We start from the raw sequence: 16,905 nt of genomic DNA on the forward strand, positions 1-16,905 counted from the left end.
GTCCTTGCTCCCCCCCCCCCGACTGTTCCCGTGCAGCCGCAGGGGCGAGGGGTCCCGCCGACGCCTCGTCCCCTGCCCACGCGTGTCCCCGGGGCTGGTAGAGGATCCGTCCTGGCATGTCAGAGCGTGTCGTTGCATGTTGTGGCATGTCGGAGCACGTCACAGTGTGTCAGGGCGTGTCACAGCAAGGCAGGGTGTGTCAGGGCGTGTCACGGTGTGTGCGAGCGCTTCCCCCCCCACCTGGCATGGCTCCATCTGTGGTCGCGGCGGCACATCTGGCGCTGGCAGCCCCGAAGCCGCTGGTGGGGACAGGGGGGGCTCGCTGGGCCCTGGGCGACGCGTGCTGGGTGCACACGCGTGTGCGCAGGGGCCATGGGGGGCACCGGGTGCCTCTGGGGACCCCCCCATCCCCAGGGTGCCCCCCCCGTGCCTGGGTCGGGGGCTGTGTGCAGCCTCCTCCCCCCCTGTCCTCCTGCACCCCCCTCCCGTGGCAGCGGCCCAGGGTGGGGGACGGCCACAGCTGTGCCCACCCTCCCCTCCCCCGCCCGCAGAGGGACCCCGGCGTGCGGGTGGGGGGATGCTGAGAACCCCCCAGCTCCGGGGGTACCCTCTGACCGCGGCTCCCTGGGCCCAGGGACACGCGGGCACCCGGGGATGTCCGGGGCACCCCACGCCGGGGTCCCTGGTGCCGCCCCACAGAGCCCCACGCCGTGGCATTGCCTGCGCCTCCGGCAGCGAAGGGGTGACAGCGGCGGTGCCAGTGCTGGCACCGGGCGGTGACAGATGGCGGAGGGACGCAGCCGCAGCCGGAATGACAGATGAGGCTGCCACCGCCGCCATCACCACCACCGCCACTGCCACGGCACTGTCACCCACACCGCCATTGCCATCACCACTGCCGCCGTCACCCACACCGCCATGGCACTGCTGCTGTCACTGTCACCCACACCACCACCGCCACTGCCACCGCCATGGCACTGTCACTGCCTCTGCCACCATCACACAAACTGCTGCTGTCACCCACACCGCCACAGCACTGCTGCTGTCACCATCACCCACACCACCACTGCCATCACCACTGCCACCGTCACCCACACTGCCACAGCACTGCTGCTGTCACTGTCACCCACACCACCACTGCCACGGCACTGTCACCCACACCGCCACTGCCACCATCACACAAACTGCCACCGTCACCCACACTGCCACGGCACTGCTGCTGTCACTGTCACCCACACCAACACCGCCACTGCCACCGCCACGGCACTGTCACTGCCACTGCCACCATCACACAAACTGCCACCGTCACCCACATTGCCACGGCACTGCTGCTGTCACTGTCACCCACACCGCCACAGCACTGCTGCTGTCACTATCACTGTCACCCGTACTGCCACGGCACTGTCACTGCCGCTGTCACTGGCAGCGGCAGTGTCACAGCAGGGTCACCAGTGCTGGCATTGGCCTGGCACTGGCACTGTCACCACCGCCACTGGTGTGGCTCTGCTGTCCCCCCCCGTCACGGCGTGGTCCCCGCAGTGGTCGCCGGACCCCGCTGCTTCTCCCCCTGCTGCCGCCGCCGCTCTCCCTGTCACCCGTGGGGACCCACAGCAGCCCCGGGGTCCCCGCACCAGGCGGGGCGTGCGGGGCCGGGGCCGGCGGGGACCCCGCGTCCCCCCCCGCACCCCTCCCCCCGAGCCGCCCCGCGTCCTCCCAGGCCGTCCGGCAGGGGCGGGGCCCGCGCCGGAGGGGGCGTGTCCACAGGGGCGGGGGCGTGTCCGGAGCCAGAGGAGGGCGGAGCCGTGCCGCGAGTGGGCGGGCCCGATGCCTGGGTGGGCGGGTTGGGGGCGGGGCCTGCCGGGGGCGGGGCCGGCGCGGCGCTTCCCGCGGCAAAAGTGCGGCGGGCGCCAACTTCGGGCAAACTTTCCCCGCGCGCCGCCCGCAGCCCCGGGCCCGGGACCCCCCGGCCCCCCCCGGCCCCCCCGCCCCGCCATGCCCCGCCGCGGCTGACACCGCCGCCATGTACTCCCCGTACTGCCTCACCCAGGTACGGCCGGGCGCGGGGGGGCCGCGGCGGGGGGGGCCGCTCCCGGGGGACCGCTCCCGCGTTCGCCGCGCGCCGCGGGGGTCCGCGCCCCCCAAAGCGGGGAAGCCGCGGGTGGGCTGCGACCCCGTCCCGGTCGCCAGTACCGGGCGGGCGGCGACGCCGCTTCTCCCGCCGGTCCCGGGGCCGCTCCGGTGCGGGGCACCCCGGCTGTGCCCGGCCCGGTGCGGGGTCTCGGTCTGGAGCGGGGGCAGCGCCCGGGACCCCGCGGCCCGGGGCGGGGGAGGCGGGGCGGGGGCACCCGGAAGAGCGGGGAGGGTTTGGGAGGGGGTTGGGGGGGTCGCCCCCCGGGTGCTGCCCCCGGGTGCTGCCCCCGGGGCTGTCGGTGCCCCCGGGGAGCTTTGTGCCGCTGGAGGCGGCCCCGGGGGGTTGGGAGGCTCCGGGGGGCTTCCAGGGGGGCGGGGTGAGACCCCCCGCGGGGGCACCTGGCCGGGGGCCGCCTCCTCTCGGGGGGTTTGTTGGGGTGTCACTGCGGGGGGGGAGCTTTGGGGCTCCGTGGAGTCTCGGGGCGGTCTGTGGGGAGGGGCCGCGTCTCGGGGCTGTGGCATGGGGGTCCCTACGGGGGTCCCCGCCCCCCCCCGGCTCTCCTGGGGTCCCCCCGGGGTCCCGCTGTGGTCTCTGTGGCGGCTCCAGGCCCCCCCGCCGGGCGTTGCTGCTCCCCCCCCCCCCCCCCCGATGCCCTTTTCTCCCGCTTTTCGGGGCGGTTTTGGCGGCCGGTTGCGTCTGGGCCGGCGGCCAGCGGCGCTTCTCGCAGCTTCGGCGCCCGCCCCGCACACGCGTGTGCACGCGCCAGCAACACACCATTGCACATGCGTGTGCCCCTGCCCGCACATGCCAGGGAAGCGCCCGCGAGCCCGTCTGCCCGCGCCAGCACACATGCGTGCGCTCCCTCCTGCACATGCGATCGCACACGTGTGTGCTCCTGCATGTGCAGGCAGCCGCACGCTGCACACGCGTGTGCTTGCCGGCAGGTGCATGCGATTGCACCTTGCACACGTGTGCATGCCCCTGTGCATGCCTGTGGCCTCGCACTGCACACACACGCGTGCACACACGTACGCGCAGCAGCCTCACGGGCCTGATCCAGAGCGTGCCAAAGCACGTCGGTGTCCGTGCTAGCCCCGCGTGCTCACATGTGTGTGCGCCCCTCGCCCCGCCTTCCCTTTTGAGCCGTTTCTGGGCAGTTTTGGGCCGGTGCCACCGTTTCCCCCCCCCCACTCCCCGCTGCCGGCAGGATCCGGCCGTGGGCACGGACAGCGGCACGCGCGGCGGCACCGATGGTGGCATGTGCAGTGACATGTGTGGTGACACAGACGGCAGCACCGATAGCGGCCCGTGGCCGACAGGTACGGCTGCGCCTCGTCTGCTCCTGGCCCCCCCGGCCGCTGTGACAGGGGCCGTGTGACCGGCAGCGGCATGTCCCTGCGTGCTGTAACCCACGGCTGCACGCATGACCCCAGCCCACCACCGGGCTCGGCTGTCGGTGCCGCGGCTGCTCGCTGGGCCCCCCTGTGCCCCCCCGGGCCCCTCCATCCGCGGGCTCCCAGCACATGGACCCCCCAATCCCCTCCACCCCAGGCCGGGCTCTGGGGGATGCAGTCGCAGCCTGCGTCACCATCGTCCTCCCTGTCACGACATCGCCGTTGCTGTCACGGCCCGCGTGACCCCTGGGCTGGGGCGGGGGCACCCACGGACCCCCCGTGGCCATTTCCCCCCCCCCCCCGTCCCCCATCCCCGCACAGCTGTGACAGGGGGGGACCCACCGCAGGGGTGGGGGGCTGCGCGTACCCTGTGGCCCCTCCTGGGGGTGGGGAGGTGGGCACGGCCCCAGAGCTGTGGGGTGTCGGCGGGTGCGGCGCAGGGCGCCATGCTCTGCGTGGGATGCCATGCCCGGTGCTCGGTGCCGTGCCCGGTGCCGTGCTGGGTGTGGGATGCCGTGCCCAATGCCATGCCCGGTGCCGTGCCCGGTGCGGTGGCGGGCGCAGGGCGCAGCGCAGAGCACAGGCTGCTGCTGCCGGTGGGCTGCAGCGCGCCGTGCGCCGCAGGTGCCATGTGCGCATCGCGGCACAGAACACAACGCCTGTTTTTGGGGTTCGGTGCAGCCGGTGTCTGGGGTGCAGGGCACGTACGTGACACGCGTGTGACTGGCAGCGCGCCGCGTGCCCGGGGCGGCAGACCACAGCAGAGGGCGAGCTGCCCGGCGGGTGCCGGGGCAGGACGCGGCACCGGGGGACATCACACGGCGCCGGCTGGGGATGTGCTGCGGCTCCTGTGACACGGCCCGGCCCGGCCCGGCCCGGCACGGCAGGGCCCATTGCTGCGGAGGGTGCGGAGCCGCCCCAGGGTCTGGGGGGGGCGGGAGGGGCACGAGGCGCCTGACACCCCAAAGTGCAGCCCCCCTCCCCGCGCACAGCCTGGGGCGATGGACGGGGCAGCGTGGGCTGCGGGGGCAGGGCTGACACGTGTGTAACAGTGAGGATGCACACGTGCGTCACAGGGCGGGGTGCACACGTATGTGACGGGCCACATGCGCCGTGTGTACGACGTGTGTGCTGGCCATGCGCAGATGTGGCAGCCGCGCGTCGCCCTGCGCAGCGTGTGCGCAGCATGTGTGCACGCCCGCGCCTGCCGTGCCGCGTCCCCGCACGCACTGGGCATGCAGCAGACGTGTGCGAGGCGCGGCGCACGCATGTGTGTGCCGGCGTGCCCGGCATGTGCGAGGGCCCCATGCCCCGTGCGGGGCCGTGCTGCCGGCTGATGCAATCGGCCGCCCCCCCCGCCGCGTGCGAGGCCGCGCGAGGCGCCCAGGGCCGCGCGAGGCGGGGGCGGGCGACATGCGTGGGCGACACGCCGCGGGGGGTCGCCTGTGCCTGGCGCGCGCTGCCCGCACGGGCGAGGAGCTGCGTGCCTGGCGAGGTGGGGGCGCGGCGTGCACGCCTTGCACACGTGTCGCACACACGGTGCTTCGCTGCCTGTGCCGCCACGCCCCCGTGTCGCGGCGCTCGCGGCTTTGCCGATCGCCCTCCCTGTGTCCCCCCACGTCCCCCCCCCCATCCCCTGGCTGCGGGGCCGTGCCGCTGGCATCAATAATGGAGGAGCTCTCGGCCGGGCCGGGGGGGCCCTGAATTATTGATGGGCCACAAAAAGCTTTCTTGGACGCGGCAGCACCGCAGGGCCCCCCTGGCCCGGCCTGGCAGGAGGCCATGGGGGGGCCGGGACGCCTGGGTCCGCTCTGGGGAGGGAGCGGGGGCGGGGGGGCCGCCCCAACTCTGGCTGCTCTCCGTGGCTGGGGGGGGGCACGCCCGCACGCCCGGGGTCCGCTGGTGCCAAACTGCGTCAGCTCCACGCGCCGCGGCACGGCCGGGAGCCGCTGCGGCTCGTACCCCCCCCCCGCGACCCCCCGCCCCCCCAGCATGGCCCAGACGCCGGGTCCCGTCCCCGGCTCTGTTGCGCGGGGAGGGGGGGCACAGGCGCCCGGGCTCCCCTCGAGCAGCCCGGACACCCGGGTCCTCCACGTGGCTGCAGGCAGCAGCTTCCTCTGCACGGCCTGGATGCTGGGCCCCCCCCAACACGCCAGGGTCCCCCCCCTGCACGCCTGGGCCCCCCCACACGCCGGGGTCCCCCGCCAAGGACCATCCGGCACGTTCTCTTGGAGGCCGCCCGGACGCCTGGGTCCCCCCCCCCGACGCCGGGGTCCTGGCAGCTCCCGCCTGGTGCCGGGGTCCCTCATGGCCGCCCCCCCCCCCCAGCCCGGGGGTCCAGGACGCCCCTTGCTCCCCCGCCTCGGCCGCCCCCCCCCCCCCCCCCCCCCCCCCCCCCCCACACGGGAGGGTTTTGGCAGCGGCGTCAGGGGCCGCCGGGGGGATTTTTGGCGGCAATTCCGGCTGTTTCGGGCTGTTTTCTCTCGCGGCGAAGCCGAGGGCCGGGGGGAGCTGGCAGCGGCGACGGAGGGCGGGCACTGCTGGGGCGGGGGGGCCGGGGGGGGTGGTGGTTTTTTTTTTCTTTTTTTCCCTTTTTTCTGTTTTTTCTGGGCTTTTCCCTCCCAATTCGGCGCCGCCCCCCCCGCCGCCGCACTGGCGCTTTGCCGGGCGCTCGCAGCTGCGGACGCGGCGACGTGGCTTCGCCCGAGACTGCGGCTCAATGCGGGGCCAGCGCAGCCAATGGCAGCCCGGCGGCACCGAGGCCGGACCCCGCCTCAGCGCGGACCCCGGCGTCGGGGGGGGGGGCACCCCGGCCTTGGGCAGGGACCCCGGCATCTGGGCAGAGCCCGGTGGCTGAGCCTCTAGATCCTTCCACACTAGCCCTGGCTTCCCCGCGGAGGAGCAAGGAGGGGACCCGGGCGTTCGGGAGGGGACCCGGGCGTTCGGGCGGACCCAGGCATCCGGGTGGCATGGGCCTGACCTGACGGCTTCTTTGTCTTTGCTGGGGCTGGGGGGGACCCAGGCTTTTGGGCCACCGACCCCCTGCTCTGCCAGCCTGACCCACCCCAGCGCCCTTGCCGAGGCGCGGAGGGGACCCAGGCGTTCAGGAGGGGACCAAAGTGTTCAGGAGGGGACCCAGGCGTCCGGGAGCTCTCCGCATGCCCAGGCGGGTGCTGCTGGCCCGCACGTCTGTGTCCTGTGCAGCCAGCTGGGAGGGGAGGGGGCTGCGGGGCAGAGGGGGCCCGGATGCCTGTGTCCCCCCTGCGCCGGCGGACGGCTCAGCTGGGGCTGCGTGAGCGGAGCCGTCGTGTGCGGCCGCAGCCCCTGGTGCGAATCGTGACCCCTTGTGCAAATCATGACCCCTGGTGCGCATCGTGACCCCTGGCATGAAGCCCTCGGGGGGGGGGGCAGGAGCCCTCGAGTGTCCCCTCTTCCCACCCCCTCGCGCCTGCGCGGCCGCGTCCCATTTCATGGGTTTTACGAAGCCAAACGGGGCAGGACAGGGGCGGGGGACAGGGAGCGACGCCGTGCATGGCCCCCCCCGCCCCGCCGTGGTTTTGGGGCGAAAGCCGTGAGATTGGGAGCTGGGGAGGTGCGCGGGCACCGCAGTGCGGGAGCCTCCACCCAGCGCTGCCAACGAAACGCCCAAATTTTGGTTTTTTTTTTCCTTCGCACAGAGGGAATTAATTACCGGGGCGGGGGGGGGGGGGGGGGTGTTGGCTCCGAGCGCCGGTCAGGGCCTTGGGGGCAGAAACGGAGGTTTTGGGCTGCTCGGCGCTGGGGCCGCCACGGGGCCGGGGAAAGTGGCCAAAATCCGGGGCCTCCCCCTTTCCCCCCGGGGGGGCTGGACCCCCGCGACGGGCCCCTCGTGCGAGCGCGGCCCCGGCGTCCTCGCGCGACCCCCGGGCACGAGGGCTGGCGCGCAGCCCCGCGGGGGTCGGCGAAGCCCCCGGGGCTGGGGGGCGGGGGGGGCGCCGGGGCTCTGCCCCGCCGGGCGCCTCGCGCGGGGCTCGCGCTGCAGCACGCGCCCGGGGCTCCCGCGCGGCCCGGCCGGTGCCCGCCCGCGCTCGCGCCCGCTCCGTCCCGCGGCCCCCCCCGCTCCCCCCCCCCCCCCGCACCGTGTCCCGGCCCCGAACTCCGCCGCTCCCCCCCCGGCCCCGCCTCCCCCGGCCCGACCAATGGGGCGGCCGCTCCCCCCGCGCGCTGCGCCCCCATTGGCCGCCGCCGCGCCGGTCCCGGTGCCAAAAGGGGCCGCGGCGGCTCCGCGCGCTCCGCGCCCGGCGGCTGCGGCTGCGGGACCGGGACTGGGGACCCCAGACCGGGACCGGCGCAGGGACCCCGGACAGGGACCCCCGGGCCGCGCGGTCCCGGCAGCTGGGAGAACCCCCGGTAACCGGACCCCCGGTACCTGAGCCTCCCCTGCAGTGTCTGCCCCCGGGAGCCCCCATTAACCCCTTCCCCCCTGGCAGCGCCCGCCGTCCCCGGTTCCGCCCCGTCGGGGCCCGCCTGGCAGCTGCCCTCGGCCGGGATGAGCCGCCGCGATGGTACGGATGGGGACGGGACGGGTCGGGGCCGCGGCGGGCACCAGGCGGTGGCGGCTCCGGGGGCAGCGGCGGGGACCGGGGCGCGGTCGGGCACCGACGGCAGCGGGGAGCGGGGGGTAGCACCGGGACGGGGCCGGGCTCGGCGGGGACCGGCACTGGGGACGTCCCCGGGGCAGAGCCGAGCCCCGACGGCAGCGGGAGCAGCACCAGGGACGGACGGGGCCGGGGCCCTGGGCCGGGGCTGGGGCTGGGGCCGGTCGGGCACCTGGAGCCCCGCAGGTTCCCGGGGCCGGATCCTGCACCCCTGGTCCGGGGCCGCGCCGAGCACCGGCGGGGGCCGGGGTCCCCTGGGGTCCCCCCGTTGCAGGACGCGGCCGTGCTGGCGGCTGCTGCCCCCGCGCAGCACGGTGTCACCTGGGAGCTGCCTGCGGGGGACGGGGATGCGCCGGGGTGCTCATCCGTGCGGGGCGGGGGTCCCTCGGGAGCTCCCCGTGCGGGGCGGGGGTCCGCGGGAGCTCCTTGTGCAGGATGGGGGTCCCTTGGGATCTCCCCGTGCGGGGTGGGGGTCTGTGGGAGCTCCCTGTGCAGGATGGGGGTGCCACAGGAGCTTGCCATGCAGGGCGGGGGTCCCGTGGGAGCTCCCTGTGCGGGGTGGGGGTTCCCCAGGGAGCTCCCTGTGCGGGGCAGGGGTCCCCAGGGCCTCGTTGTGCAGGGCGGGGGTCTGCGGCAGCTCGTTGTGCAGGATGGGGGTCCGCGGGAGCTCGCCGTGCGGGGCGGGGGTCCTACAGGAGCTCCCTGTGCAGGATGGGGGTCCCCGGGAGCTCGCTGTGCGGGGCGGGGGTCTGTGGGAGCTCACCGTGCAGGGTGGGGGTCCGTGGGGCCACCCCACTGATGCCGCCCTGCCCCACAGGATGAGTTCCACCCCTTCATCGAGGCGCTGCTGCCCCACGTCCGGGCCTTCTCCTACACCTGGTTCAACCTGCAGGCCCGCAAGCGCAAGTACTTCAAGAAGCACGAGAAGCGGATGTCCAAGGAGGAGGAGCGCGCCGTCAAGGACGAGCTGCTGGGCGAGAAGCCCGAGGTCAAGCAGAAGTGGGCCTCGCGCCTCCTGGCCAAGCTGCGCAAGGACATCCGGCCCGAGTGCCGCGAGGACTTCGTGCTCTCCGTCACCGGCAAGAAGGCGCCGTGCTGCGTCCTCTCCAACCCCGACCAGAAGGGCAAGATCCGCCGCATCGACTGCCTGCGCCAGGCCGACAAGGTCTGGCGCCTGGACCTGGTGATGGTCATCCTCTTCAAGGGGGTCCCGCTGGAGAGCACCGACGGCGAGCGCCTGGCAAAGGCGCCCCAGTGCGCCAGCCCCGGCCTCTGCGTCCAGCCCCACCACATTGGCGTCACCATCAAGGAGCTCGACCTCTACCTGGCCTACTTCGTCCACACGCCCGGTGAGTGCTGCCAGCGAGGGGCGAGCGGGACGGGGCTTCGGGCTGTGCCCCCCAGCTCCGGAGGGGCCCCGGGGCCACTGTCCCCCTGCCGCGCTCCGGATCCTGCACCGGGGCTGGGCTGAGTCTGTGGCAGCGCCAGGAACGGAGCTGTGCCCGGGGTTGGGTCCGCGGCGGTGCGGCCGCCCCGGGCCCCCCTGCAACCCAGAGCCCCCCCCAGCCCCCTCCCCGCGCCCACCTGGGCTGGCCCCGGCCGGGGCTGCCAGCCCCCGCGTGCCTTGCACAAAGCCGCGCCGCGTGCCAAAGCGCGTGCCGCGCCGCGTGCCGCGCGCCATGGCGGGCGTGCGGTGGGCCCCCGGCCCTCGTGCCTGTGGGGCGGGGCAGGGGGGACACGCGTGCGCAGCCCGGGGGGGACCCCAGCCCGGATGCCGGGTGCCATCGTTCCTGTGGGGGGGAGGTGTGATTTTGGGGCCGGAGCGAGGGATTTTGGGTTGCTTTGCTGGTGCTTAGGGCTGGCTCCTGGGCGCCTGGGTCCCTCGCGTGCGTCAGGGGGTGATGCAGGGGGGCAGTTTGGGGGGTCGTATCCTGCCTTCCTGCAGGATTTCCCTCCCCCCCCACCCCGGTCCATGTGCCAAATCTGGGCACACCGGCAGGGGTACCTGCAGCCCCCCCCCCCCCCCAACTCCCTCCTCTGCCTGGCTGGGGGGGCTCAAATCCTCAACGCAGCTCCCGCCCGGCGCCGCCAAAATGGCCCCGATTGGCACCGTGCCCCCGTGCGCGGCACGAGGCCCTGTGCACGGCACTGGCCCCCAGCCCCCCTGGCATCCCCCCTCGCCCCCCTGCCGGGGGCCCTTTGGCTGCTGCAGGCCGGGGGGGCACGGTGCCAGACCCCCCCCCCCCCCCGTGTGTAAGATGGCGGCGCCTGTTGGCACCCGAAACGCGCTGCGGCACCGCAGCCCTGCGGCGGGACCCTCCCGGAATGGGGACCCCCTTTGTGCTGGGGTCCCCGTTCCGTGGCCTGCCCCCCCCCCCCCAATAGCACCCCACCGTGATAGGGACCCCCCCGTGCCATGGTGTGCCACCCCCCTGCAACAGCCCCCCCATACTGGGGACGCCCCGAGCTGCCCCCGTTCACGTCTTCCACACGCGTGTGCATCGGGGGGGACCGCGCTGGTGCTGCCCCCCCGCCTCCCCCCACGGGGCTGTGCCCAGACGCCGGGGTCGCTTCCCTGCAGGGGCTGCAGCCCCGCACTTGGGGGAGTCCGCAGGGGCCTGCGGGGCGCAGCCGGGTCTGCGGGCGCCTGCTGAGGCACCCGGGGGGTCTGGGGGTCTCGGGGGTCCGCGGGGCCGTCGGGCCGCAGGTGGCTGTCGGGGTCCGCGTGCGTCGCGGGGTCCGTTGGGGCTGCGGGGGTCTCTGCGGGTGACGCAGGCCGTCGCTGCTGGCACCGCCCAAATGCCCGGGTCCCCTCCCGGACGCCTGGGTCCGGGGACGCAGCTGCGAGGGGAGGGGCCCCGCGGGGGGGTTGGGGCGCAGCTGCCCGACAGCACCTGAACCCCCCACAGGGGCTGGGGTCTGCCGGGGGGGGGCAGGGACCTGCGGGGACACGGGGACCTGCTGGGCCCGGCTCGGGGCTGGCGGGGGAACTGAGGCACGGGGAGGGGCTACGGGACAGGGGTCCGGGGAGCCCCCCGGGGACCCAGCGCTGGGGTCTGCCCCGATTCCGGGGCCGCGGGAGGACCCGGGCGGGGGGGGTGGGGCGGCACGCGCCCGCCACGTGACCCCGCTGCAGAGGTGGCAACCCGGCACGCGCCCTGCTGACCTGTGACCCCGCGCGGGGTGACGCGGCGGGGTCAAAGTGAGGGAGGGGGACCTGTGCTCCTGCCCCTCCCCCGCCCGGACGCCTGGGTCCCCGGGACGGGGGCGGGGGGTGAGGGGAGCCCTGAGGCCCCAGGGGAGGGGGTGTGGGGGCACGCGGGGGCACCCAAGCGTCGGGGTGGGGGGGTGCGGGGGGATGGGACACCCAGACGTCTGGGATGGGGGTGCTGGGGGGACCCAGGTGTCTAGGGCACATGGGGGTTGCTGCCGGGGGGGGACACAGGCGTGCAGGGGGGTGCTGGGGGAGGACCCAGGAGTCTGGGTGCCCCCCCACTCGGCACAGACAATGGCTGCTTTGTTGGCGCTGCCCGTTGGCGGGGGGCCAGCGCATTCCTGGCCCCTGGCCCGGCCCCACGGCGGCCCCCCCGGCCCCCCCGTCCCAGCCCCCTGCCAGCCCCGGCCGTCCCAGCCCCCTGTGGCTGCTGCATCCCCCCCCATCGCCCGGCCGAGGGGCTCCCGGGCGCCCGGGTCCCCTCAGAGGTGCGGGGTGGGTGCTCCCCGGGTCCCGTGTGGGGTGGGGGGTGCCTGGAGGATGTGGGCTGCGGGCACTGCCCGGGCGCAGCCGACGTCCCGGTGGACGCTCACCTCGAACGACCCCGCAGGAACAAGGGGCCCTTCAGTGCTGGGACCCGGGCGTCTGGCGCTGCCCCTCCCCTGGGTCGGATGGGGACCCCAGCAGCCAGGGGGGACACCCCAGCATCCGGCCTGACGATGTCTCTCCCGCAGACTCCGGACAATCCGACAGTTCAAACCCGCAGGGAGACGCGGACATCAAACCACTGCCCAACGGTGAGTCCCCCGGGACCCCCCGTGGTCCCCCGGGCCCTCTCAGTGCCCCCCCACAGCCCCGCTGCTCTCTGTCCCCATGGTGTCCCTGCCCCGCGTGTCCATGCCCCCAGTCCCTATGTCCCCTGAGTCCCCCTGTCCTGTCCCCCCAGGGCACCTGACCTTCCAGGACTGCTTCGTGACGTCGGGTGTCTGGAACGTGACAGAGCTGGTGAGGGTGTCCCAGAGTAAGTGGGGACACAGGGGGACATGGGGGTGGACACGGGCACGGAGAGGGGTGGGAGGTGGGGGGCACACAGGGGTGTTGTGGTGATGGGGAGAGGCGGGGGCGTGGGACGTGGAGACGTGGGGGACACGGGCGTGGCTCTGGGGGTCCCCTGTGGGTCCCCCACGTCCCCTGTGTCCCCCAGCCCCTGTGGCGACGGCGTCGGGCCCCAACTTCTCGCTGGCCGACCTGGAGAGCCCCGGGGGCTACTACAACATCAGCCCCGTCACCCTCGGCCGCCGGCCCCTGGGGCCCCCTGCCGCCAGGTACCCCGGGACCCCCCGTAACCCCCCGGGATTCCCCCCTAACCCTTGGGACCTCCATAGCCCCATGGGTGCCCCTGAAATCCCCCAATAACCTCCCTTAGTCCCCCTGGAAGCCCCCATAGCTGCCCAGTAACTCCCTGGGTCACCCCCAGGACCTCCATAGCTCCCTGGCCCCCCCCGGGACACCCCAAACCCCCCCAAGCCAGGCACCCCCCAGAACTCCGGTATGTCCCGTGTCCCCAGGGGGTGGGAGTGCTCCAGTCTTTGGGGGTGACACTGTTTGGGCGGGGGGGTGATGCCGCCGTCCCGGGGGTGACACTCCTGTCCCTGGAGGTGACACCCCTGTCCCCGCAGCGGCCCGAAGCGCCCCAAGGCGCTGGACGAGGGGGACCTGGAGGGTCCTGGGGACGACGTCTTCTACCCTGGGCCGGGGCGGTCCCCAGCCCCCGGCAGCAGCCAGGGGCCGTGGGGGGGGGACGTTGACACCGGTGGGTGACACGGGGGGTATGGGGGAGTGACAAAGGGGACGTGGGGGGACAGGGGGTTCCTGGGGGTGGATGTGGACATGGGGGGGGGGGGGGTGACGAGAGGTCATGGGGAGGGACGTTGAGAGGGGAACACGGGGGGTAAAGGGCAAAGGGGTGCTAGGGGGTGCAGGGGGCTCGGGGGGTGTGTGGTGTGTCAGTGGGGACCATGGGGTGCCATGGGAGCTGGGGGGCTGGTCTGTGCCGTGAGGCCGGGGGCGAACACTTGGATGTGGGAGAAGTCTGGGGGTCTGGGGGGTCCCCAGGGGGCCGTGGGGGTGCTGGGGTCCGGGTGCCCCCCGACCCCCCCGGCCCCCTCAGGCCCGGCGGCGCTGAAGAAGTCGGGGAAGTTGGATTTCTGCAGCGCCCTGTCGGGGCACGGGGCCGCCCCCCGCATGGCCTTCGGCCACCACCCCCTGCCCGTCCTGGCCGGCGTCCGCCCCGGTGAGACCCCACCCCCCTGGGACCCCCCAGGACCCCCGTCCCCCCTGGTCACCCCCTGCCTTCCCCTGGGACCCCCGGCCCCCCGCACTCCCTCACCCCTTGACACCCCCTGCCCCCCCCCAGCTCCTCGGGACCCCCAGTCTGGAGGGTCGGGGTGGCCCTGGACACCTGGGTCCTGCCTGGGCACTGGTGGGTGAACATGGGGTGGACCTGGGGGGACTGGGGGTCCCGGGCTGGGAGCGGGTGGTGCGGGATGTCCCTAGACACCTGGGTCCTGTCCCCGTCTCCCCCCAAACGCCCGGGCCCCGGGAGGGCTGCGGACCCCAGGTCCTGCGTCCCTGGACGCCTGGGTCCCGCGGCCGCCCGTGCCGGCGCTGAGGGTCCCTGCAGGCAGCCCGCGGGCCACGGCCTCGGCGCTGCACTTCCCGTCGGGGTCCCTCCTGCCCAGTCGAGCCCCTACTTCGCCCACCCCACCATCCGCTACCACCACGGGCAGGACTCGCTCAAGGACTTCGTCCAGTTCGTCTGCGCCGACGGCACCGCCCAGGGCCCCCAGGTGGGACGGGGGGGATGCGGGGACACGGGGATGCGGGGACACTGCGGGGACACTGGCCCCAGCCCGACCCGTGCGCAGGGCTCTTCGGGGCCGGGACCAGTGTGGGGCACTGGGACCAGTGTGGGACCAGTCCAGGGCCCTGCGCGGGCGCTGGGACCAGTCTGTGGCACTGGGACCAGTCCGGGGCCCCGGGTGGGTGCTGGGACCAATCTGTGGCACTGGGACCAGTCCAGGGTCCCGCACAAGTGCTGGGATCAGTGCAGGGCACTGGGACCAGTCTGTGGCACTGGGACCAGTCCGGGGCCCCGGGCGGGCACTGGGACCAGCGCAGCTCCCATCCCCGCGGCAACGGGCGCCCTGGGGGCAGGGCCTGTGTGCAAACGAGGTGCAGGAGGTGGAGTTTGTGCAGAGTAGTTGCTTGGAGGTGGGGCTTGTAGGCAAATTAGACCGGGGAGGCGGGGCCTGTACTGGACAGTTCCCCAGAGGTGTGACCTAGATGCAAATGAGGGCCAGAAAGGCGGAGTCTGTATGCAAATAAGGCTGCAGAGGCGGTGCCAGAGTGCAAAGAGGTGGTGTTTGATGCAAATAGGGCTACAGGGGCGGGACTGACATGCAAATATAGCACTGGAGGTGGCGCTTGTATGCAAATGAGCCCTGGCAGCAGCACTGGCTGCAGCCAGGGTGCGGTGACGGTGACCCCCGCCCTGGGGACCCCCACGGCCCCCACTGCCGCGTGCGAGGGCCCCACTGGTGCCGCAGCCCCCAGTGCCACCCTGTGCCGCTGCCCGTGCCACCACGCCGTCCCCAGGCCCCCGCCCTGGGGGTCCCGGGGTGCCCGTCACCATGTTCTCGTTGCAGCCGTGCGGGGCACAGGGCCGGGTTGGGGGGGCTGCGGGGGCCCCCTGGCCCGGCCCTTGCCCCTGCCCCCGCCGGAGCCCAAAGCCCCCAGCGGCCCCCAGGGCGGAGCGCCCGCGGCACCCCGTAAGTCCCCAGCACCTGCGCCCCGCTGCGCCCCACTGCGCCCCACTGCACCCGCAGCCGGGACCTGGGCCCAGGGGTGCAGGAGGGGGGCAGGGGGGTGCAGCGCTGGGGGGCGGGGGGGTCTGCAGCAGGGGGGTGCAGTGAGGTGCAGGGGGGTGCAGTGGGTTCTGGGGGTGCACAGCAGGGGGGGTGCAGCAGTGGGGTGCAGCTGTGCAGTGCAGGGGGTGCAGTGGGGTGCAGCAGGGGGGTGCACGGGGGTCCGCAGCAGTGGGGTGCAGGAGGTGCAGCAGTGGGGTGCAGTGGGGTGCGGCTGCAGTGCAGGGGGGTGCAGCAGTGGGATGCTGGTGCTGGGTGGGGACCTCGGGGGCCGGTGACACGAGTGGCAGCGGTGGTGGCCGTGGGGCAACCCGGCGGTGGCACAGGATGGCGCTGGTGAGGCGGGTGGCACCAAGGTGACGCGAGGGGGGGGGGGGGCAGCAGGTGGCAGGGTGTGACGGGGTGACACGGGGGTGACATGAGGTGACAAGGTGGCCCAGCCCGGCCCGGCTGCCCGTGCATCATCACCTCCTCCGCATCGTCATCGCTGTCACCGTCCCCTGACCCTGGGCACGTCCGCTCCGTCCCCGCCGGCGCCTCATCCACCCCATCTTCAGTTCGTTGTTCCCCTTCTCCATGTTTTCCCCCTTTTTACCCCATTTTCGTTGGGGGGTTGGGCGGGGGGGGCACAGGACGCCCGGGTCCCCTGCGAGGGCAGGGGGGCACCCGGCTCGTCTCGGTTTCCCTTCTCCTGGCTCCATCCTCGGGGGGGCACGGAGGGGGGTGGGGGGACCCCCAGGTAAGTACTGGGGGGGGGGGGGGGGGGCTCCCATTGGGGGGGGGTCCTGGTGTTGTGCAGCTGGCGTGGGGCACCCGGGGTGCACACGCGTGCGGGGGCGTGGGCAGGGCCTGGCACGTGTGTGCGCCGCCGCCCTGCCCATCCCCACGCGGGGGCCATGGCGCCCTCCTGCGCCCACGCGCTCGCCACGCCGTCGGGGCGCGGTGTCGCGGGGCCGTCGCGGGACGCGGTGTCACGGGGCGTGGTGTCGCGGGGCATTGCGGGACGCAGCGCGTCGCAGGCGTGCGGCGGGCGCCGTGCGGGCCACGCTGAGCCCGCTCTCCCCGCAGCATTCGCAGCGTCAGGCGCCGCCGCTGCCCCCCGCCTTGTCGGCCTCGGACCCCGCGACAGCAACTTTCTGACCCTCCCCCAGCAGCAGGTACGGGGGCCCGGCCCCTCCCCCCCCCGGGTGTCCCCTCCCCCCTCGGGTCCCTCGCCTGCCCCTCCCTCCCATCGTGGGCTAATTGGGTGGTTAATGAGCGGTGCCAGGGGATCCCCCCCCTCCCCCGACCGGGCCCTGCTGCCAAACTGGGAGGCACTGGGGGGACTGCCCCCCCCCCCCCCCCCCCCCCATCATGCCCGACCCGGCTGGTTGCCGGGGGCAACGAGACACGACGTCATTGTCATCACCAGGCCCTGCCAGGAACAATGGGGGGGTGGGGCCCTGCCCCCAGCGTCACCATGGCAACCCTGTGTGTCCCCCCCCCCCATCACCGTGGCACTGCCCTGGCACTGGGGGCCGCAGGTCGCGACCCCCTGCAGGGTGCTCCATTGGCCCCCAGTGCCATGGCACGACGCCCGATTGGCTGCCTGCCCCGTGCCGCC

At 74.4% G+C, this 16,905-nt stretch overlaps 1 protein-coding gene across 1 annotated transcript; it reads left to right on the forward strand.

Moving 5' to 3' along the window:
* The first annotated feature begins 1,956 nt into the window (after positions 1–1,956).
* On the forward strand, positions 1,957–16,504 carry NFIX (nuclear factor I X). Its single transcript, XM_075412590.1, is given in 11 exon segments — positions 1,957–2,047; positions 8,980–9,511; positions 12,111–12,173; positions 12,323–12,397; positions 12,581–12,701; positions 13,056–13,189; positions 13,547–13,669; positions 14,060–14,110; positions 14,113–14,225; positions 15,084–15,206; positions 16,371–16,504. Coding segments are annotated over 11 exon segments (1,434 nt in total). The 5' UTR covers positions 1,957–2,020; the 3' UTR covers positions 16,443–16,504.
* Positions 16,505–16,905: the final 401 nt, after the last annotated feature.

Source organism: Opisthocomus hoazin, unplaced genomic scaffold (genome assembly GCF_030867145.1).
Source record: "Opisthocomus hoazin isolate bOpiHoa1 unplaced genomic scaffold, bOpiHoa1.hap1 HAP1_SCAFFOLD_115, whole genome shotgun sequence".
NCBI classification, from domain to species: Eukaryota; Metazoa; Chordata; class Aves; order Opisthocomiformes; family Opisthocomidae; genus Opisthocomus; species Opisthocomus hoazin.